This window comes from Nicotiana tabacum, chromosome 7, assembly GCF_000715075.1.
Source record: "Nicotiana tabacum cultivar K326 chromosome 7, ASM71507v2, whole genome shotgun sequence".
Lineage (NCBI taxonomy): Eukaryota > Viridiplantae > Streptophyta > Magnoliopsida > Solanales > Solanaceae > Nicotiana > Nicotiana tabacum.
In genome coordinates this window covers 175496929-175521531 of record NC_134086.1, presented here as the reverse complement: position 1 = coordinate 175521531, position 24603 = coordinate 175496929, and the positions used below count along the sequence as shown (strand labels likewise).

The following is a 24603-nucleotide window of genomic DNA, read 5'->3' as shown; positions in this document are numbered from 1 at the left end:
TTTGCATTATAATTATATTATATTTCCTGACTTTTGAGAAGAAGTAGTGATAACATTCTACAGAACATGTGGGTAACGTAACTTTGAGGAAGTTAATTACCTGTGCCCAATACCAGGACTAGAACCCTTGTGGGATCTGTTGAAGAGAGCTGATTAACAATGTTGGTAAATTTGATTAACTTAATTTGAATTAAACACTACCAAAGTCAATTATAACTAAATTATTATTACCAGATTAATACTAGGCAAATCAAGAAGTCATCTTTTAGAGGATAGTTCGATTATCAAGAGTTTACAAACTCTCAATATCATGACTTTGAGTAATCTTGCTTGCTTGTCGCATAGTTAAATTTTCATTATTTTATAGTCAGTAATAATTAAAAAGTCAGTTTCTCTTTAATTTCATATTCAACGAGTAATTAGCTCTCTGTTTGAGCTCCGAATGTCTAAGGAAGCAACTCTCCAGTTCAAAAATATAAAGAGATCCAACATATAGTTCTCTATTTCCAGACAATTCACGCGTAAAGTTAAATCTGCCAATTTGTACAGTAGAAGTTTTTCCTAAAGAAAAAATATTTCTGTGCAAGTCTTTAAAGGTATCCAGTTAAATACAACTACAATAACATATAACTTAAATACAAAATTTAACAATATGTCTTTTATATATGATTTATATATAGTAAAAATAAATTTCATACAACTAATTATATATTATACAATTTATCTACAACTTTCACACATTATTTCTACCCAGTTAAATACAACTACAATAACATATAACTTAAATATAAATTTTATACAAAATTTAAACAATATGTCTTTTGTCTACTTTTTATCTGATTTATACATAGTAAAAATAAATTTCATACAACTAATTATATATTATACAACTTATCTATAATTTTCATATATTATTTCTACTCAGTTATATACAACTACAATATCATACAACTTAAATATAATTTTTATACAATGTTGTTCAACTTTCATACAATAGTTAAATAAATAAAATAAAAATATATAGATAACAAAATATAATTTTTCTACAATTTTACTACAATTTCGTAAATATAATGTATATCACATCTTCTTCTTCTTCGAGTTTCAATCTGAAATTCAGCCAAAATCAAGTCTAATCTTCACCAAAATCCCTCAAAATTGAGATATAAACTCCAAACCATATTCCTAATTGTTTGCAACAACACCCAATCCAAACAAATAATAATTTTTGAAAACCCAAATTCGAATTTAATACTTCAAAGCTTTTTAATGGCTGTCAATGGTGGAATTGTTGCTCTCTTTTCCTTTGCTTTACATTACTGAAATTATGGATTGAGAGATAGAGAGAGACGTAGAAAGAATTCCCAATTCTTTGCAACAACATCCAATTTAAACAAATAATGTTTTTTGAAAATCCAAATTCGAATTCAAAGCTTCAAAGCTTTTTAATGGTTGTCAATGGTAGAATCGTGGGTGAGTGCAAGATACATGGGGAGGGGGAGGGGATGTGGAGAAAGAAACGTGGGGGAGTGGAAGATATTTTAGAGTAATTTTAAGACACTAATTATTATCATTAATTCCCTTAAAATGTACATAAATGGTAATTGGGTATATAAAATGTAATTATAATAAAACTTGAGTATGGAGGGTAATATAGTTTCATATAGTGTATAGGAATGTAAAAATTTCTTAGAGATATGTTGATCTACCGTTAAACTAGGGGGAAGTGCACAGTTAGCCAGTAATAATAATACATGTATTTACTTTTAAACCATTGTTTAAAATATTTTTAGTCTTTAGCCACTGATTTAATAAATTTTTACCCGCCCGGATGAAAATATCCTATCTACTATATTTCGCTGAAACCAACGTTCTCTGCTGAAACCTACAAAAATTAAGGATGTTTGGTCCTGAAGTTAGAGTTGGAAGTTCAAAAATTAAGGACATGTATTCCTTAACTTAGAGTTACAAGCACAGAAATTAAGGACAGGTAGTCCTGAACTTAGAGTTACAAGCACAGAAATTAAGGACAGGTAGTCCTGAACTTGGAGTTCCAAGTTCAAAAAATAAGGACATGTAGTCCTCAACTTAGAGTTACAAGTTTAAAAATTAAGGACATGTAGTCCTAAACTTAGAGTTACAAGCTCAAAAACTAAGGACATGTAGTCCTTAACTTAGACTTACAGGCTCATAAATTAAGGACAACAAGTCCTGAACTTAGTCATGAACTTAGTTAGAGGAGTAGGAGCAAGGACACTACCATCTTTTTATATTAATTTTAATAGACTAGTGGCTACTTTTGCTTAGCATTAAAAATGCTGAATAAAAGTAAATACCACTTTAAAAATTGGCTACCCCACGCAATTTTTACGTTAAACTACCACAAAAAATGCAAACACTCCTGTTTTTATGGTTGGGGTATTATCACATACAAAATGTATGTGTGTATACAAAACCTATATATTTTTTGGCTATTATTTGGAGAGCGGGTATACAATATCATTCTTCCATATCTAGGCTCTGTTCTTCTCCCACTCATGCAGATCTTCTATTTGTTTTCCAAATTTGGTAGAAACCACACCAGGTAACCCCTCTAAAGGGTTGTCATTTAAAAATTAGTTAGTGTGTCTTGAATTTTAGTTTATCAGTTCAATTTTCAGGACAAAAAATGTCTTCAAGTTAAGATTTTTAGTTCAAAATTTCCAGACAAAATAAGTACTGACTAATCTCTAAATAGCATCCCTAAGAATGGTTGTTTGTGCACCTACACCAAATTTCACTTTGAGTGGTTAGCAGAGAGCGGACCCAGGATTTAAGCGCAGCGGGTGCACCACCATCTTTAAAATAGGCTATGTCCCGAGTCGACTTATTCTGGCAATTTTGCCGAAGTAAATGTTAAAGGCACAAGAGTTTGCATTGTTTCTATTCGTGGAAACCGGATAGAAGTTGGGTTTTGGGCTTTTGAGGGAGAGATTAGTAAAAGAAAAATAAAGTGGTGCCCGTTAACGTATAACGTATGTAATATAAAATGGTGCCTAATTTTTTTATGCACCTATTTTGGTCCCTTGAGTCTAAATAATTGTTCCTTAGGTTCTGGACTAAGTTCACTATTATTATTAAATTAATATTGAATTCATAAAAGATAAAAGAAAAAGTAAATAAAGTTAACTACCAAGTTACATAGAACTATATTATTATTGAATTCAAAAAGGAAAAAAGAAAAACAAAAAAGTGAGGAACTTTGTTGCAGTTTGGTATTGAACCCTGTACCGCTAGGAACGATAAGCGTTCGAGCGGACCACTCGACCAACGCAGGTGATGCGGTGGCACAAAAAATTTCATTTAAGGGTTCTCGATATATATGCAGACATATATACTCAACTTTTGTCGAGACTACCGGGGGTCGGTGACCCTTCAACACATAAGGTGGGTCCGCCTCTGGTGGTTAGGATATCAATGGTGAGGTCAAATTCTTTAGGACTAAAATAGCACCGACTTCTAATTCTTTTGTGCTTAAAGAAGACATAAGATGCAGTAATACTGATTTTAAGACGATACTGTAAGAAGAACTTGATTAACATAAATTTATAACAAATGTATCAAATTTATTATTGTGGATTACTCTTACAACATAGATTACGAAATAAATAGAAAAAATATATATAATTAATAATATTAACTACATAACAAGGAGACAGACAACTCGTACTCATGATTTGATTATAGATGATAGCATATAATGTATCTATTCAGTTGGAATTACATGCATTTGAAACGACTAATTAAAAAAGCAAAAAAAAAAAAGAAAAAAAAAAGTGAAGAAGTGTGATCTTCTCGTATGTACATCCTTTAGCAGTGTAATAGCAATCTTTTCTGATGTTCGTCGTTAGATGTTGAAAATATTTGTTAGTTGAAGTTTTGAACTAGGATTTGTTTTTTCTTTGTTTAACCATTTATGTATGTTCAGAGTTCACTTGCTCTGACTAATTTAGATTTACGTTATAATTTCATGGCTCGAACAAGCTAAGATATCTAGTTAAGATAGAGGAATCACAACAATCTCATTACATTAGCTTGATTCTCGAATATATATTTAGTGTAATATATTCAAAAGTCTAATACCCACTACGTGCTATAGCATTTGACATAGAAAATATTCAACCTACTCTCTTTAGAACCTTACCATTTTTGATTTAGTGGAGAATCTAATAGAACCAAATGAGAAAAGGCCAAAAAAAGAGGACAAATGAAATGGAGAATCAAATGGAGAAAATTCCAACTAAAATCTTATTAATTAAACAAGTTCCTCACAAAGCGACGATGACATTTTCTAAATGGGCCTATATGTCTGATTTGCATAAAAATAGCACGGTATAGCCAGTTTTCAAACTGGTCATTTAAAAATAGCCAGCGTTTACCAAGTCACTAAAACATAGCCACTATTTTGCTGCAATAGAGACCGGTCCAGCATAATATAATGGAGTTCGGTGCACCTGTGTACGAACTCCAGCATATTATGTTGGATCGGTATACTTTGTTGGCTCCAGTATAATATACTAGAGACTGGAGTACCGGTGTTCCAAACTCCAGTATATTATGCTGGACCGGTATACTTGATGGAACTCCAGCAGCATAAGTATACTTGAACTCCAGCATATTATACGGGAGTTGCAGGATAACTATGCTGGAACTCTCGTATAATATGTTGGAGTTCCAGCATAACATATGGAAGTTCCAGTAAGTATAAATGTCCAGTATAATATACTGGAGTTTGGTGCACCGGTGCTCCAGTCTCCCGTATATTATACAGGAGTCAGCAAAGTATACCGGTCCAACATAATATGCTGGAGTTCGTACACAGATGCACCGAACTCCCGTATATTATATGGGACCGGTCTCTGTTGCAGAAAAATAATGCTTATTTTTCATTGACTTCGTAAACGGTGGCTATTTTTGATTGACCATTCCGAAAACTGACTATACCGTGCTATTTTGACAAAAAAAACATAGTTTATCAGTTTTGATGGCGACATGCTTAGTATTTTCAACTATATAATTATTCCCTCTTTATCAAAATTCTAGCTTTCCAAACATTCCACATCCAACGAAGGAAAAGCCTTTTTTTTTTTGTGTTAATAAGGCGTGGCAAATATGGCAAAGTAGAGGGACCAAGATTTTGAGAATTTAGATTATAACCACTTGTATACTATATGGTGCTTTACATTAATCGCACTTACTTTTTTAATTTATTAGTTTTAGGATACGCGCACATATAACCTCTCAAAGAGTAATATTTCATTAAAAAATATGTTTAAGTTATAAAGTAAAACTTAAGAAAAAAATATAAGTTCCTATAAATAAAATAAAATTGGTTACTTTGTAAATTTACGCTTTGTAGCTAAGAATTAGATATAAGCTATTAAAGGATTAGCGCGAGGTACAATATATATTGTAGCGCACATAAGACATCTGTAAAGCCAATTTTCAAAGAGTTCTAAATTTTATCTTTGAAATATTATATTTTAACATTTTTGAATAATAAGTCAATAAAAGTTCAATAAACAATGATCCAAACTGTTACAATCACAGATTTTCAAAATTAGTTTATATCGTTAATATTCAAAAACAAACAGATCAAAAATTAAATGCATTTTTTTTATATAAAATGTGCATATACAATTTATTTTGAAATTTATTCAATAAAGAGATTTTAGGAAATAATCTAAGATGAAGCGATCGTTTAGTAATAAAGGAAATAGGAATACTAAACAACCAAAAATGGTGGAAGCAATTGAAAAGAAGCGTAATAACTCATTGATCGAACACTTTTGCAACGGGGAGGAACAAGATGTAGAATACCAAAATACATCAATAGGGAAGCGTTCTATCCGCCTGAGATACCTTCATGACCGGCTACAGATTTAGGTGAATTCAGTAATTTTTGTTGAGACCATGTATTTACACTAAAAAAGTTATTAAATATATAGGAATATTTAGCTTAATTAGTACCTAGTTTGATGGTCGGATTATCGTTATATATTAATTTAAAATAATTGTAGAAATTCATAGACTTAAAATTTTGAATCCGTCAGGCGGAACGTAATAATTTCATGGATCTTATTTGACACACAACAGATGTCTCCTCCCCATCCCAGCCCTTCCCACGCCCCTACAACGAAATACATTGTGAAACAAACACGTGGAGAACTTGAGCATGAAGAGAATGGTAATGATCCAATAATGTAGGCTACCACATTGATCCCCGTTTATTTTTTTCTTTTCTTGTGGTACCCAATGAAACCGTGCCACCGAATCAACCAAAAAGGTGAAAAGGAGAAAGAGATAAGAGAACTGCCAAACTCGCCAGATAAATCTTTTGAAATTTCTTTTGCTAAAATATTTGACCTTTTTACAGAATTTCATATAACTCAACTTAGCACTAGATAACTAATTCTGTACTATCTCATCTCCCTTAATTGTCTATTATTATAGCTACGTGAATCAAGCATATATAGTTGGAGAGACACGTTCGTTAACCTCAAAACTCGCTATTTCGTTAGGAATATAAGTATCTAGTTTTGAAGCAAAAACATGCTCCTTTAGCAAACCAACTAGCTAGCTACTTGTTTCCCAAATTCTATCTGCCTTTTGCCCTATCCAGTTGTCTGGCTTTATCAAAGCAAACAACGAAGAATAGCGATATACATATTCTATATACATACTATGTGAAATAAATTAACGAAGATCCAAAAGAAGAAATGAGGGAAGGGAAAGTAATTAAAGAGTTGAGAGAAAATACACAACATGAAAAAGGAGGCTAAGCTTTCTCTTTTTACATATATCTATGAGTTAGGAGCACTACCAATGTCAAGAACTTTACTATCAGATTAAGTTGATTAGTATATAACAAAAAGTAGTTCTTCGTAGCAATCTAATATAGTACTCACTAATTAAGTTAAAGAAAATAGAGTAATAACATGCTGATTAAATAATTAACTATATAATATAAAGTATCAAACTCTACATTTTTTATTTATTCTCTCCGTTTGTCGTTAGTGCGGCTGGCAGATGGAAAGCAGGAAAGGTCATGGAAAATGAGGTTTTATGGAGGAACCTCATTATCATAGCAAATAAGATAAGCAATACGGGGAATTCACATAAAGCAGGAGAAATTCACTGATCAGCTATATTACATTATTTTCGGCAGTACTATTTGTAAGTTGTGTAATAATATGGTTTTGTCCTTTCTTTTTTCTTCTCAAGATTTTACTGTCCTCAACAGTCAAAAGTCAGTAATTATTTCTTCAACAAATGAACATCCTGGCCTTGCCTTGTCGTTACAACAGTGGAATATTAATTGCACCTGACTTGACCTAGATTTGATTTCAGTAACTGTTGGCACTGTGTTGTTGTAAAGTGGCTGAATGAACTCCGAAGAGTGAAGGGCAAATGATTCACACTCAGTACGTGTACGTACCCATAGCAAAATATTTTAAATATTTCTTTTTGTTTCTTTTTCTGTTTAGAGGGACTTGACAAAACTGATAAAGTTGTTGTCATGTGACCAGTAGGTCACAGATTCGAACCGTGAAAAATAGCCACCTGCAAAAATAAAGGATAAAACTACATACAGTAAACTCTTGCGGTCCGAGAGCTTATGTACCGATTGTCATCATTTTTTCTTTTTCAGATTTAAAAAAATCGCTATGGGTGGAAAGGTGCCTGAAAAAAGCTAGAAAGAGGAAAAAAAGAATCCTCAACGGCCCCAACATATAGTACTCTAGAGCCATGAGCTCTCTTGGAAGAAAAAAACAAAAAACACCAAAAGAAACAAACGGACCTTCCCAAATTTAGGAACAGAAATTGGCTGAACACCAAAGAATAATTCTTCAAAAGGAAAGCTCAAATGGTGAAATTAACTAAAATGAGTCATGTTATTGGAAAAGAAATAAAGAATATTTCAAGATGATGAAGGAAGTAGAAGGATCATCATCAAGTAGTAGGTGCCAAGACTGTGGAAATCAAGCTAAAAAAGATTGCACTTATTTGAGGTGCAGAACTTGCTGTAGAAGCCGAGGGTTTCATTGTCAAACGCACATTAAGAGCACTTGGGCCCCTGTGTCCACAAGGCGTCCACGGCACCATCTTCACCAGCAACTTTCTACTATTCAACAACAGCTTCAAGCTGTACCAAACCCTAATAAAAGATACAGAGAAAATCATGAAATTCAAGGTATACTTCAACTCTACTGTACGATGCCCCTTTAATTTTTTGTTGCTTATTTGTGCATCCAACATTTGAAACTCAAACAGACAATCTTTGATTACATAGTACTCCCTCCTTTTCAACTTATGTGAACTCGGGCACGGAATTTAAGAAAATAGAGAAGACTTTTGAACTTGTGGTGTAAAACGAGGCACATATATTTTGTGTGGCTATAAATTATTGCATAAAGGTAAATTGTTTCCAAATAAGAAAAGGGGTCATCCTTTTTGGCACGGACCAAAAAAGAAATAAGTTTGCTTGCCTCTTTAAATCTACTATAGCTATGAACAGAAACTATGAAACCCTAGCTATTTGCTCCTTTCTTTTACTTATATATGCAGTACTATACCATATGCTCACTAGCAATCATCGATAAGATACAATTTTCGTTTTATTTTCTCTTGTTAATTATGTAGTATGTTGGACACGTGAAGCCGAGGGTCTATTGGAAATAACTTCTCTACCTTTATATGGTAGGAGTAAGGTCTGCATACACTGCCCTTCCTAGACCCCATCTATGGGATTACACTAGGTTTGTTGTTGTTGTTATTGTTGTTAGACACATGAAAGCTCCATAAGTATTGAGTCTATGCACTGACTGAGTAAAAGTGTTACACAATTAGATCACTAATTATAAGCTAAAAAGGGCAAATTCCTATGATAAGTATTAGAGTAGTCGGTAACCTAATAAAAATAGTAATTTTAACCTATGATTTAAACTAAATCAATGGTGTAAAATAATTTCACACAGTTTACATAACCAACAAGCTAAGCACTAAAAAGAAAAAAGGAAGAAAAAAAAGGAAAAGACTGGTAATAAGCTATTTTATTTAATTTTCGTTTGCTGTTTTTGATATATATAGGTGAAGAAGAAGGAGATTTTCCGGGGGAAGTGAGTTTTCCAGCAGTATTTCGATGTATTCGAGTAAGTTCCATTGACAATGTGGTAGATCAGTATGCTTATCAAACATCAGTGCAAATAGGAGGACATGTTTTTAAAGGAATATTATATGATCAAGGATCTGAGAATCGTTACAATAATATGGCAGCTGGTGAAAGCAGCTCCTTTCAGCAGCAGCAACCTCCTAATTTACTTACTGCTGCAACCACTAGTACTACTGAAGCACCTTCTTATCCCAATCCTTTTAGTACTTTCATTCCTGGTACGCAATTTTTTCAATACCCAAAATCATCTTGAAGCAAACTTAAGTTTAATCCATATATACTGATAGTGTAAAGAATTTTTATACTTATTGGTGTATTTTAATATTTTAAAGCGGGTTTTCTACGTCATTTTTAGAATAATAATTCCACTTACTATATCTTTATCGTTTAAGTAATATGATAGCATATAATTCTATTAAGCAGTCGATACATAGAAGTTAAACTGCTTTTTTTTATCTCTCGGACATTTTGTTTTGAGCAGTGCAGGGGTAAAAAAAAAAAAAAAGCAATATAATGTACATTGAACATTGAACAAAAAGGAAAATTAAATTATTAATTCCACTCATTATATAGATGGGATTATCTGTTCTTATCTTTTATCTTTTAATTATTTGATAGTAAAAGAATAGTTAAACTCCTCTTTTATCTCTCGGCGTGTTGTTATCTGTAGGGCAAGCCTACCAGGGTAAAAGGTAACAATGTATATTGAACATTGAACAAAAAGGAAAGAGAAGCGAAGAAAAGGTTTTAAAGGAATATTTTGATAGAATAATGCATTAAAATTAAAAATTGATAGAAAAGAGAGTAGTCGTAGTAGTATTTGTTTCGAATTTCAACGAAGAATTATTGGTGTTTCATCTGCATAAACAATGTTCCGTGTTAGTATATGGTTCCGCAGTTTGTCTTATTATGAATTTCTCCCACTCCGATTGTTTTTTCTTTGATTAGGGTAATTAATTATGTCTAATTTACTGTTGTTTATGAACATCGAAGCCACTTTATTCCTGCTTACCCGTTTCTTTGTCTGCCTAAAATGCATGTGTCTGTTTAATGGATAGAAGGACAATAAACGATAACTCTTGGACCTTATTTTAATGAGTGATATTTCTTAGCAAGTCAAAGAACTTTTACATCATACGTCATTTAAAATATATTTGGACATAACTAATTATAATATAACATATATCTAAACTGTAAAACATATACGTTAAATCCTATTTTAGATGTATTTAGGGTGTGTTGGTGACTTCTCCTCCCTCAATATAATGACCAATGAAAAGCCAACGTGGGAAAGGTCCCTTTCTTGATTTCTTTTGAGTTGATCACAATAAGGAAATCATGCACGAAAGTAGGCAATGATCTTACCCACTACCGTTGTCCCCTTGTTGCACGTAAAAAGTTCAACATATATTATATAACTCCAAGTCTTCAAAAATCTAATTACAGCCTTTTAAATCCTTGCATCTGCTCATGTTTTCTGACACTAATTGTAATCATATGCGTGGTGACACAATGGAAGGAAGTTGTTTCAAGTGTTATACTAGTTGTGTAAATGGTAGGAGTATTTAATTTCTCATTAAGAACTGTCGACACAAATATGTACCTAATATCTCCCTAGAGAATTATGTGTAATGCCTGTGACCATCTTATTGGGGTTCTTGATTTGTGATACGTCTATTTTCGAAAGCACTTCTATGACATTAGAACCTTAGTTGTATCTAGTTCTTAAGTAATGATTAAGAAAGCCTTCGATAATAAGCAAGTCTTAGACATTGAACATTGCAGCAATTTGGACATTAAAGGGAATCTCTAATTAATTAGTATAACGGAGAAGGACCCTCAATATGATTACTTAAATAGTTAAATAAGTATCTTGAAGCAAAAAAAGAGATTGGGTGGGCATCTTGTGTTAGATGATAGTGACTTGAACTAGAAAAAAAAAGCAGCTAGCAACATGTGTAACCTTTTATGCTAAAGAGATATTCACACACACTAACCAAAGGTAAAGGTTGATGCCCCCATCAATGACATAATGTTGGAATATATCCCTCTAGTAGTACTGATAGAAAAGAAACTAAAAACCAGGAAAAGGTATATATATCAGCCCCTTCATAAATTACATGTACATATGCATGTTGTAAAGGTCTTGTGTTGTGTATATATACTAAAATGTGTGATTGTCTCATCAGGAATAAGTATTTAGCCCATGCAAAAGAATAGGACCTACACATGTGCTGAATATGTGTTAGACGTAATATAATTAACTAAAAGTATGTTTTTTTTAGAGGAGAATCTCTCCATATATTTTAATATAATGTATATATAGCAATCCATGCTAAGAAATCCCCAGAGTGCATTCCCACTCACGCCTAACTTCTAGATGACTTTCCCATTTAGTTCTCTTAAAGAACCTCCTTTTTAAGGAAGCTATAACTTTTTTGGAAGGAGCAATTTCCCCCCTTTTTTTCCCTGTATCTTAAACAATGACATTGGGGGCAAACCAATATCGCTTTAGGCGGAACAGATAGTGATGTTTCTTTAATTAAAATATGGTAAGAACTTTAACATGTATAATAAGTTAGTACTTTAGTGCCTTTGGGACCAGGCACATGATCATGAGCTTTTTCGAAAGGAATAGTATCTATGGTAGCAACTATTTTGAGATTGGTTTCCCACGCGAGACTTGTGATCGATTCTTTGCACCAATAGTCTATTCGAGCTTGTCAAATCGAACTTGCCTAATACGGTTTATATCTCCTGTATAATTTGTGAGTTATTGCATAATAAATAGATTATCCGTGCATACCCAAAGACTGCAGGTTTTCTTAGGAAATATTTCAAAAAATAAAAGGGGGACTATTTTAAGATTGTTTTACAAGTGATCTTTGGACTTATTAAAGAGATAATGATGATAGAGTGCTTTTCTTAAGGCTACCACCACATGGGCGCAAATAAAACGAATCAGTACTTGTACGGAGTTCATGCATCTTTCAAGTTTTATGGATAAACGATGAGCTCACATTATGGACAAAATCATCTGTATCTTAAGCCTTTTTGTTTGTACTCTACATTGTATTATATTTTTCTTGTATTAGCAAAAGACATGGTGAAGAAAATAAAAGATTTATTTAAGAGTGGTGCATTGCCGTTTTTCTTTTTGATTTAGCTATGAATTTATTAAGCCTTTTTGCAGAAATACAGGATAAGGCTGCATATAATAGATCCTTGTGATCCGGCCCTTTAATTTTATGAATTCTACGCATAGTGAAAGCTTAATGTACCCGGTTGTCCCTTTTTAGCTATGGATTTATTGGCCACATGAAATAGTATTCGATTATTCTCTTTTACCTTTTTCTGCTACCCAATTTTGATGTTAATCTTTTCCACAAGTTGAGTGCATGGCTGTTAAATGCTTGTGCTATCTTTCTCCAAGAGTACGATATCGTCATGGTTGAGTCGATTTGTAAAGGTGGAAACTATTTAGAAGATTTAGGGATGGCAATAAGGCGGGGCGGGGCGGATTTGGCAATAGCCACAAAATTTAAACCCGCCCCACTTAAGTTTTTTCCTCCCTTTTTTCTTTTATTTTTTTTTCTAAAACAAACTAGTTTGAAATTTTATTATTATTTTATGAAATGGAGAGCTTAATATTATTCAAGCCATTATGTTTTTCTCTTTGTCGTAATGTAAAACTACATGCTCATACTTGTGGAGCGCATCGTTTTATCATTTTATTTTCTTGTAGAAGCTTTACTTCTACAAGAAAAGCTTATCATGTAAATATCATTTTATCATGGTGCGTGTTCATTTCAAAAGGTACACTCAATAGGGAAAAGTTGTAGCTCTCAATCTAAAATTTGGATTTTCTGTGACGGATTTGTCAAATTTATAGCTGCCCCGCATTGAACCCATTGAACCCTCGTTAAACTTGCAACCCGCCCTGCTCCACTTTAAAAGTTTTAAAAATTATTTCAAACTGCCCCTCTCCGCCCCACACCTACATGAAAGTAAACCTGCCCCGTCTCGCATCAAATATAACCCGCCCCGCCTCTGCCATGCACCGTTATTATCCCTAAGAAGATTGATGCACTTGGAGATGAAGGCGAATTTGAATGGACTCTCTTGAAAATAAGTTCAATTTATTGATTATTACGTGGAGGATTATAGGATTTTGTGTTTATTGCTTGTCTAGGTACAATAACACGATCCAAAGGAGGGCTTAACTTTTGTGCACCGAAAATGTAAAAGTATATTTACACTTGACGGTGTAATTAATTAAGCTTGTATATGTTTACGTTGTGTTTATCTTTTTATACCTTTACATTTTTCTAGAGCACAAAGACCGCTCAACGTTGTGCTTTATCTTTTGTACATTTACGTTGTGAGAGTTTTAATAGCTACATATCAGATTTCTTGCACGGTCTTTCTAACGTCATGAAGATATTAAGTCAATGCAAAGTTTTGTGTATAAATGTGGTGCAGAATATAATTAGCTTCTTCAATCAGCTATTTGTTAAATTATCACTAATTTGTTTAGCATCTCGAACATACATATATAAAGCAAATAACACTTTGTTGTTGTCAAACGCACACGTAAATATACGCGGTCGTCAAGTAATAAAGTAACTAAAAGTCGGACGTCGAACCCACGGAACTTGTGATTAACTATTAACTAAATTAGACTATCCTAATTATCTAAATAAGAATTAAACCCAAAAATAGTGATGCTAAAGTAACTAAACTAAAAAGAAAATAACTAATAAACTTTAAACAGAGGAAAAACAGAATTTTATGTTATCAATGTGATGAAAACGGTCTAGGGTTATGGGTTATCTAACAATCCTATTGTATTCTTCGATTGAATGGACTAACTAATTTATCTAGTTTATTGGTTAACAGGTTAAGTATTGCTCATAAGAATCTGTCGAGTTCTTACTCGCCTATTCAAGCTAACCTAACGCCTATATATCTCTAGAATTAGAACTAGCAAGAACGCATTTATAATTTATGTACATCAACTAAGCAAGGCAATTAGGTATATGTCTATCCTAACCGCGAATCCATACCCTAATGCCCAAGTTCAAGAACTTGCTCTATTCAATCTTATATGCAAACTAGAATTCCCACTTTCGAGTTCAATCCTAGATTCGTAGATAATATTTAATTGGTGATCAAGCAATTAAATAATTAAACGCAAGATTGAATAAATAAACAAATATGACAAATTAAGAAATCAAAATCAATATCCGAATAACAATAGTCATGAAAGAACCACAACCCTAAAATGTGAAGTTTAGCTCCACATAGACATGGTAGTTAAACAACAAATTATACAAAGACATATAAAAATTATAAAGTTTGATGGAAGAAAGATGAAACACAACCTCCAAGGCGGCTCTGTGGTCTCCCTAGGTCAAAAGTCTATCAAAAGTTACAAAAATAATGTTTTTTACATGTATTTATACCAAGTAGGGTCGGGCCCAAACAAAAATACCTTCTCCCGCGCGAAATAGGAAAATAACTCTGTAAAAATTGCACATGCGCACCGCATGGGGCGACGCACCATGCGATGTGCTTATGGGAAACTTAAGAGAGCATGCAATTTGAGGGCAGTAACAATTTACACAACCGCGACATGCCACGCGCCGACCCATGCGCCGCGGATGTGGGAATTTGGAAAAATGTAAAACATGAAAGTTGTAGCCCTTTCAAATAAAAAGCTTTAGAATAACTTCAATTCATTCTATAACATAGTATAAAACACAAGCAATTAATGCTCAAACTCAATTATAGTGCAGTAAATTAGAGTGTAATAAGCTACTAAAATACGCAATTATAACTTATCATCACACTTGTTTTGAGATATATATCTATGAGCTCAACCCGTAAACAACCTTTTACTACAGAAATGCAGGGTAAGACTGCATATAATAGACTCTTGTGGTCCGGCCCTTTTTCGGATCCCACGCATAACGGAAGCTTAGTGCACCAGACTGCTTTTTAAGAGCTCAAGTTGTTCGGTAATTTCTTATTGTATTTGATATTAGATGTTATGTAATACCCCAAATTCATATCTACCCATTTTTTCCTCATTAAACTCATGCGGCTTTGCCCTTCTCTATAAACAGAAGAAAACATTCGCCAAAGTTGTTGTGCCAATCTGTGGCAATCTACCACAACAATAAAATTTGAAGGTAATTTGCTAAAATCTGCTAATGTTTATATAAATTTTATTCAAATTTGTTTCGCTTGTTTTGTATGAATTTTTTTCAGATTTGTTTCGCTTGTTCTGTATTAATTTTCTTCAGAGTTGTTGGGTATGTTTGATAGTTTTTAAAACTAATGGGTATAAGTCATATTTCATTTTGTGAAATTTATTTTGAAAAATTATGTCCAAACAAATTTTCATCTTCAAACCAAACTTCACACAGATCAAATTTTTTAAAATAAATTTGAGAATGTATGATCAAACGCTAGACAATTCCCATCTATGAAAGGGATCCAATTCGGTATCTTGCGTACGAATTCATGTTGTCAACGAGGATCTATCAGTTCTAATACAATTACACATGCATATACAAGGTTCCAATCAGGACTATCTCTTGTTGCAGAGATATTAATAGTTTACGAGGACAGAAAATAGGGGCGGAGCCAGAGTGTGAAATGCGGGTTCGGTCGAACCTAATAATTTTTGTTTAGATTCTATATTTGTCTTAAAAAATTTATTGAATATATACAAATTACTCATTTAGAACTCAGTAACTTAAAATGATTACAACACCGAATCCACAAATTTTAAATTCTGGCTCCGCCTCTGACCTATTCAAGCTAACCTAACGCCTATATATCTCTAGAATTAGAACTAGCAAGAACGCATTTATAATTTATGTACATCAACTAAGCAAGGCAATTAGGTATATGTCTATCCTAACCGCGAATCCATACCCTAATGCCCAAGTTCAAGAACTTGCTCTATTCAATCTTATATGCAAACTAGAATTCCCACTTTCGAGTTCAATCCTAGATTCGTAGATAATATTTAATTGGTGATCAAGCAATTAAATAATTAAACGCAAGATTGAATAAATAAACAAATATGACAAATTAAGAGATCAAAATCAATATCCGAATAACAATAGTCATGAAAGAACCACAACCCTAAAATGTGAAGTTTAGCTCCACATAGACATGGTAGTTAAACAACAAATTATACAAAGACATATAAAAATTATAAAGTTTGATGGAAGAAAGATGAAACACAACCTCCAAGGCGGCTCTGTGGTCTCCCTAGGTCAAAAGTCTATCAAAAGTTACAAAAATAATGTTTTTTACATGTATTTATACCAAGTAGGGTCGGGCCCAAACAAAAATACCTTCTCCCGCGCGAAATAGGAAAATAACTCTGTAAAAATTGCACATGCGCACCGCATGGGGCGACGCACCATGCGATGTGCTTATGGGAAACTTAAGAGAGCATGCAATTTGAGGGCAGTAACAATTTACACAACCGCGACATGCCACGCGCCGACCCATGCGCCGCGGATGTGGGAATTTGGAAAAATGTAAAACATGAAAGTTGTAGCCCTTTCAAATAAAAAGCTTTAGAATAACTTCAATTCATTCTATAACATAGTATAAAACACAAGCAATTAATGCTCAAACTCAATTATAGTGCAGTAAATTAGAGTGTAATAAGCTACTAAAATACGCAATTATAACTTATCATCACACTTGTTTTGAGATATATATCTATGAGCTCAACCCGTAAACAACCTTTTACTACAGAAATGCAGGGTAAGACTGCATATAATAGACTCTTGTGGTCCGGCCCTTTTTCGGATCCCACGCATAACGGAAGCTTAGTGCACCAGACTGCTTTTTAAGAGCTCAAGTTGTTCGGTAATTTCTTATTGTATTTGATATTAGATGTTATGTAATACCCCAAATTTTTTTATAATATTTGCATTCTTGATTGAACATTTTTATAATGAGGAAATATTTTACTTTGCACTTCCTAAATGTGAAATGGTCAATATATGAAAATTTCTTACTTTAGGTTGTGTTAATATTGACAATGAAGTTCCATGATGTTCCTATATGTAACACTTAATATTATTTAGACTAGTTGCTATTAAATATAATATATAATTAAGTTTTTGGGTTTCCAACCTTTTGTATTTATCTAAAAATATTTAGTAGTTGGGTAACCATTTTATTTCATATCTATCCATAAACTCCCCATTTTTTTTTCTGCTCTTCAAGACAAAGAAGAATAGTTATTCATCTCTCTCTTTCTATCTATCTCTCTTTCTCTCTATCTATCTCTCTACTCCGTACAAACTAGAATCTGAAGTTTCATGAAAAAAAACATGGATTTCTACTAAATCAACAAGCAAATTTCGTTTTTGGTGAAGATCAAGTTGCTCATCTTGGTAAGTTTCTAAACTCGTTTTTATACTAGACACCTACTAGTATTTTTTATATATCTTTTTGTACAGAGCTCCGATTTAAGTGATCCAGGACTTTTTAGAAAGGTATTTCATAAATATATAACTCTTATGAAGGAAACAAAATCTAGTTTTGTCGGTATTTACCTAAAAAGGATCAAAAAGTACAAGGCAAGTGTTGTCCAGATTTCCAGTTTTAGAAATACTCCATGTACTGCTGTTAGTAATTTTAGCATAACCTTTTGTTCAAAATTGATATGGAGGTTATTCAAGATGTTCTGAAATGGTAAGACATAGATCTACAACTTTTGTGAAGACCAGAAAGTCTATTTTGTCCGTATAGATCTTCAAAACTGAGTCACAATTCGGAATAGTGATACTGTCCAGAATTTCTTTTTCAAACGTTTTTGGGTAATTTCACCAATATCATGTTTAGTTTGACTTGCTAAATCACTGAACTTATTTAGATATTTGATTATGTATTTAAGGTATATAAACCCTTGAAAAAAATCAAAGGGGAAGTGTTTGAGGAAATGGACAGATTTGGTTTGTTTACGGCGTAGACGATTCGAACGTCCCCAAGTTGTGATTGAACTGTTTCGTGGTAAAACACCAAGGTTTGTGTATAAACTTATACTCTTTTTGCTTGCTGGAATATGTTGAAATAACTTGATACTTTATTTTTCTTGGCTTAAATTTATATTGTTATATTCGTACTATATCAAGTATTGTAAGATATTTGCTAAATCGCCCATTCGTACGGATTGTTTGATCATTTTGCATTCTTGTTGGGACTTTATCCTTCTTGTGGCAGTGACTTTGTCACTCATCTTGGCATGCCTCTTGATTTGGATCTTTTGCCATCTTGACTTTGGATTTGTAGTTCGTTTTGAATTATGGAACTTGTCCGTGTTAAGTACGAACTAGGAAGCCATTTTTAATATGGTTCTTGATTCTTTTGTCTATTGGGTTTTGACCCTACTTGATTTGGGGCTTCGGTCCATCTTGATATCTGATTATGCTTAAGTGTGATGGCATGACGTACATATTGGGCGAAAAATGGATATTTGGTATACTCTCTTAAATTGATAGTATACACTTTCTAGACTCTTGAACATTGTCATTGATATTTGGAAACACTTCAAAGTTTGATATTGATATGTTTGATATATTTGTTCACTTGTTTTAAATTATGTTAAATTGAGCTAACTATGACTGAAAAGGGGAATTGGAGAATTTAATGACTCCAAGCCTAAAGTTTATACACCACTAAGCTTTATGCTTAGCGATAGTTGTTTTCTATCGTAGGAAATGTTCGGGATGAAATCTGAAGATGGCCAGGGTGAAGTAGTCTTTTGTAAAAATTTATGGAGATCACATTTGCATATGCACCTTGGTTTGCATAGTTTTGGGACATGTATATATATATATATGTCACACTTATGTTATTTGAAGGCTTGTTGGATTTTAAAGACCAAAATCTTGTAACTTGAATTTGTAACCTATTTTATTGTATTGGGGTGTTTTAATAACTCAAGTCTTGTAATATGCTGAATTTACACTTTGTCCTATAAATATGTAGAAAAGGAGAAAACTAGTTTCTTTTTTTTTACCCGATAGTTTGAAATTTATGTACAATACAAACTTGTAATGATTTTGAATGATTGTATAAATCTGTTAGGAAGTTGCTTTAATCTATTGATTAATCAATAATGATTATATCACCATATGTTAATATTTTGACATTGTATTTCATTTAAAATAAAATTATGGTGTATTTTCAAAAAAAAATATATTGCACTTTGAACCTTTTCGCATGGACCTACTTCCGCTACTAAAATTATTCTGAATATTTTTATTAATATCTCTTTTAATATTTTGTAAGTAGGAAATTAGATTTGTTTCCTAAGTAGTACCCTCCCAAAGGGGTTGCTACATGTTACTAAGTGACTAAAACACCAATCGGTTAACAAATTTCGGGAGAGAAAAAAAGATAGATTAGAAAAAGATTGTCACATTAGTTACTTAATTAGCGGACCGATCTTCCTAACGTGTTGCAGATTATTCTATTAATGTTATTTGAAATAACAATGGATATACCATTTGAATAAGTGTTTTCACAGGGGCGGTCTGACCAATTTTGTAGCCTAAAGCCAAACTTTTATGAGGGGCCTTAACTTTTTTATTAATAAAAAATATTTTATTTTTATTTGAAATCATTTTTTCTAACTTTTTTAGATGCAAAGTTATTATTAATTTTTTATAATCAATTTCTTCTAATACATCTTTCTCAATTGACAATATAGCTAATTCATTTAATATCTTTGAGACATTGTTGATCTTAGGTTTATCAATTTTAATTTTGAAACACTTTTTTCCGCTGAAGCGACGGTAATAAGAGTTATTAACATTATTTTATAAGTAATAGGCATTTGGAAAATAATCAAATTTTTTTATTTGATTGAATATATCAATTAAACTATGCTCTTCTAATTGTACTATTTTTAAAAAATACTTTTAATTCATAAAATAAATCTAAACTATTAATATCGAGTTGATTATTATGATTTAAGGAGCATTCAAGATGAAGGCAATATTTTTTAAATTTCTATCATCTAGTAATATGAGTTTTTATTACTAAATAGAAAACCAAAAATATTTTCATATGCCTCTAATTGTTCAAATCTATTTTAAAGTGCAAAAATAAGCTTGTCTACTACTCTCTCTGGTCCATAATAAGTGACTTTTTGGCTTTTATTTTGGTCCAAAATTTAGTGTCTTTTTATATAATCGAGAAGGAACTAACTTTATTTTTTAAAAATTTGCCCTTATTTACAACTCTCTATGTGTCAAGTTAACAACACATAAATTTTAATTAAGGATAATTTAGTCAACACATACTTTTGTTCTAGGAGTCAATATTTTCGTAAGGGGCACAACAAAGGTTAAAAATTATTTATTATGGACCAGAGGGAGCATGTATAAAAAGTAACCAACTCTAAAGGACTCTTTGAGAGATTTTGACGTTTCACTATTAACATTCTCCTCAAATTATTTCTTCCTATATATTATAGGTTTCTTATGAAATTCGGGTACGATATTAATTTCAAATGCAATTTCCTTGGTAAAAATCAAAGTAATTGCAAATCTTTCGTCTTTTTATTTGTTAAATAAAGAAATTAATTTTTTTCACTTCACATAACTTTTTTAAGAAAAATTATATATAGCCTATTAGGTGTAAAAAAATGGGGCCTACACAAATGTGAGCCTAAAGCAGTTGCTTTTCCTGCTTTATGGACGGACTGCCCCTGTGTTATTATACAAAATTGTTGCGTTAAAATGGTCCTAACAACAAATATACTTCTTCACTACCCGTATAGGTTTGACGGAGTTACAGCTAGGAAATGAACAAGTTTTTGAGATCACGATTTACATTTTGAAAAGATCTACCTGCTTTTATGTCGAACTGTCGGAATAATCACTTTTTCCCCCTTAGTAATATCATAAAAACATGTTTTATTTTCAGGAAACACAAAATTTAATACCATAGTATGATTTTTTTTTACAAGGACGCACTCAGTGTTAAACAAATTCAAATTCTCATGTATTAGAAAAAGCTCCAAAAAATAATACCATGACTTCTCCTGATATTCAGAAAGATATTGTGAATTCTTGTGCAAAAGAAACGGTGAAAGCAATTATTGAAGACTTGAATGGGGATTTTTTTGGGATATTAGTTGATGAGTCTAAGGATGTCTCTCATAAGGAACAAATGGCTCTTGTTCTGCGCTATGTCAATAAAGAGGGTGAACTTATTGAGCGATTCTTTGGCCTTGTTCGTGTTAAAGATACAAGTGCACATGCATTACAAAATGAAATATATTCTTTGCTTTTACAACATTCATTGAGTTCATCTTTAATACGGGGACAAGGGTATGATGGAGCTAGTAACATGCAAGGAAACATCAATGGTCTTAAAACTTTGATTCTGAAAGATAATCCTTCGGCACATTGCATACATTGCTTTGATCATCAGTTGCAATTGACTCTTGTAGTTGTTGCAAAGAAACACCATGATGTAAATAATTTTTTTGACATTCTTGCTAATATTTTGAATGTTGTTGGAGGTTCTTATAAGCGTAGGGAGATGCTTAGAGATGATCAAGCTAAAAAATTAGATGAGTTATTAGTGCTTGGTGAAGTTCATACAGGAAGTGGATTAAACCAAGAACTTGGGCTTCAAAGACCAGGTGATACTCGTTGGGGATCTCACTTTAAGACATTGCGTAACTTTGTTTCTTTATTCTCATCGATTGTTCATATACTTGGAGTTCTTGCAAATGAGGGTTCAAATTATCAGGAGAAAGCATTAGCCAAAAGTCTAGTGGAAGATATAAGATCTTATGAGTTCGTTTGTATATTACATTTGATGTTAAAACTATTGACAATTACATATGATTTGAATATGGCCCTACAAAAAAAAGATCAAGATATTATTAGTGCAATGAAACTTGTTGATTTTACAAAGAGGCAATTGCAAACAATGAGAGAATCTAAATGGAATTCTTTGATAGAAGATGTCTCTTCGTTTTGTGATAAGAATGGTATTGTGATCCCAAAAATGGATGAGAAGTATGCACTTGGAAAGTCGAAGCGTAAAAGCTCAACTGTTACATATTCCCATCATTTGTACGTAGAGGTTTTTTGTGCTACTATTGATTTGCAACTTTCAAAGCTTAATAGTCGTTTTAGTGAAGTGAATACTTCTCTGCTTCTTGGTATGGCTAGTTTGAGTCCCGATGATTCTTTTGCGAATTATGATAAAAACAAGATTATGAAACTTGCTACATATTATCCAAATGAGTTCCCTGCTTCTAAGTTTGAAGATCTTAGTTATGAGCTTGACAACTATATTGACTATGTGCGAGAAATAGACAATGCATTCTCTAACTTGAAAGGGCTGGGTGATCTGTCAAAGACATTGGTTAAAACAAATATTTACAAGACATGGGGACTTGTTTATTTGCTTGTGAAGTTGAGTTTGATATTACCTGTGGCTACTGCAACGGTTGAAAGGGCTTTTTCTTCAATGAAGTTTATTAAAAATGATTTGCGAAGCAGGATTGGTGATGACTTTTTGAATGATTGTTTAGTTTGTTTTATAGAGGATGAAGTATTTGAAAGTGTATCTAATGATGCGATCATTGATCGTTTTCAAAACATGACAACTCGTCGAGTGCAATTGAAATGATAATGTTTATATTCATATATTGTGTTTGTCTTTAGTTACTTTTAACTATATATTAAATATCGATACTTATTCTTTAGTCGGTTTGATATTGTATATCAGTTTTAGGTTATAATCTTATTCTAAATTTTAGAACTCACACACTCCAAATCCTAGCTCCGACTCTGCTCATGATAGCTTCACATCACTACCAATTTACAAGCGCGTTGTTGTCAACCTCTAATATCCACGGGCGAAACAATCGCTATATGGGCTATAATATAAAATATGTTGTTTGTTTTACACTAAATACTAGTATTAGCACCCGCGCAGATGCGCGGACACTAACCATGTTAAATATTTGAGTTATTTGGATTATACGTAAAAAATCTTAAAATTTAAACCTTCTCGATAAATATAGATAATCATTGGATATTAATTAAGACATGAAAATGATTAAACATTTCTCAAATCTCCTAGTTATAATTCTATTTTTCTTTTTTAGTACCATTCTCGCCGGTGTCATTGGATCAAAAAAAATAGTCAGAAAGCAAAATAATAACTCATATTTATGGCAAAACAATCAAAGGTTGAGACTATGAAGGACTCTTTGGATACGACTTGACTCTTTTACTACTGCTTTAACTCTTATTTGGCGTGTTGATATATTCTAAAATTATCTCTATTTTAAATTTTCAGTTTCTAAAATTTTATTATTCAATAATAATTATTTTTATAACAATGTAAGTGAAAATATTATCCTTAATTCAAAACTCATTTTAGTCGACTATCTAAAATTTAAAAAGTTCTTTAGCCAATGATTTTCTTTCTAGTATGACTCCATTTTGATATTTGACATTAGTCATGTTAAATATGTGAGTTATTTGAATTATATGTAAATAACCTTAAAATTTAAACGTTCTAGGTAATTACAAATAATCGTTAGATATTGTTTATGAAACACTACATGAAAAAAGGCTAACATTTTCTCAAATCTCGTAGTGATAATTTTATTTTTGCACCATTCTTATTGGTGTCATTGGAACCTAAAAATAGTCACAAAATAATAACTCGTATTTATGAGCTCTGGAAAAGCACAAAAGGTTAGCACAATATGAACGATTCTCTGGTTACGGCGTAACTCTTTTACTACTACTTAAGTTCTTATTTGGTATGCTATTATGTTTAATTTTTTTTTTCTATTTTGAAATTTCAATTTCTACAACATTATATATATTTCAATAAAATAATTATTTTTATAAAAATGCAAGTGAAAATATTATCCTTAATTTAAAATTCACTTTAATCGGGTAGCTAAAAATTTAAATGATTCTTTAGTCGGTAAATTTTATTTCAGTGTGACTCCATTTTGAGTTTATCGATATCTCTAGCCACAAATTTCAAATTTTGAATACCCTATACATATGCAGATTTTTTGTTCTTTGAATCATTAAGTGTTAGATTAATTGATTGTTATTATATAACATTGCATATATTGTCTTAAAATTGCTAAGCAATCTTTTCACCATGCTTGGCTTAACCTCAATGCAAATTACTTAAATTATAATTAAATTCAAATTCGAATGTTATATCACATTGTTAGCAACAGTGATTTTTTTAAAAACGACACACAATGTAAATAAAAAAAAATATTCTAAGATATCCTTATCTTATAATCTATGTATTTGAGTTGAAAAAAATATTTGAAATCGATGAGA

At 32.1% G+C, this 24603-nt stretch overlaps 2 protein-coding genes and 1 long non-coding RNA gene across 4 annotated transcripts; all 3 read left to right on the top strand.

The window, feature by feature from the left end:
* Nucleotides 1-7063: 7063 nt before the first annotated feature.
* LOC107818559 (protein SHORT INTERNODES-like) lies at nucleotides 7064-13502 on the top strand. 2 transcript variants are annotated; one of them, XM_075218175.1, is made up of 4 exons: nucleotides 7064-7215; nucleotides 7390-7469; nucleotides 8058-8233; nucleotides 9130-13502. In XM_075218175.1, exons 2-4 carry the CDS (start codon nucleotides 7450-7452, stop codon nucleotides 9462-9464), a joined length of 531 nt encoding a protein of 176 aa, XP_075074276.1. In that variant the 5' UTR covers nucleotides 7064-7215; nucleotides 7390-7449; the 3' UTR covers nucleotides 9465-13502. The 2 variants fall into 2 exon arrangements, with proteins under 2 accessions (XP_075074276.1, XP_075074275.1); XM_075218174.1 differs by lacking the exons at nucleotides 7064-7215; nucleotides 7390-7469 and having other exon boundaries at nucleotides 7498-8233; nucleotides 9130-13498.
* Nucleotides 13503-17461: 3959 nt separating this feature from the next.
* LOC142182606 (uncharacterized) lies at nucleotides 17462-19205 on the top strand. The gene is made up of 3 exons (XR_012711422.1): nucleotides 17462-17643; nucleotides 18147-18275; nucleotides 18967-19205. It is a non-coding gene; the product is annotated as an uncharacterized LOC142182606 (long non-coding RNA).
* Nucleotides 19206-21292: 2087 nt separating this feature from the next.
* On the top strand, nucleotides 21293-22909 carry LOC142162440 (uncharacterized). The gene has a single exon (XM_075218795.1). It carries the CDS (start codon nucleotides 21293-21295, stop codon nucleotides 22907-22909), a length of 1617 nt encoding a protein of 538 aa, XP_075074896.1.
* The last annotated feature ends 1694 nt before the right edge of the window (nucleotides 22910-24603 follow it).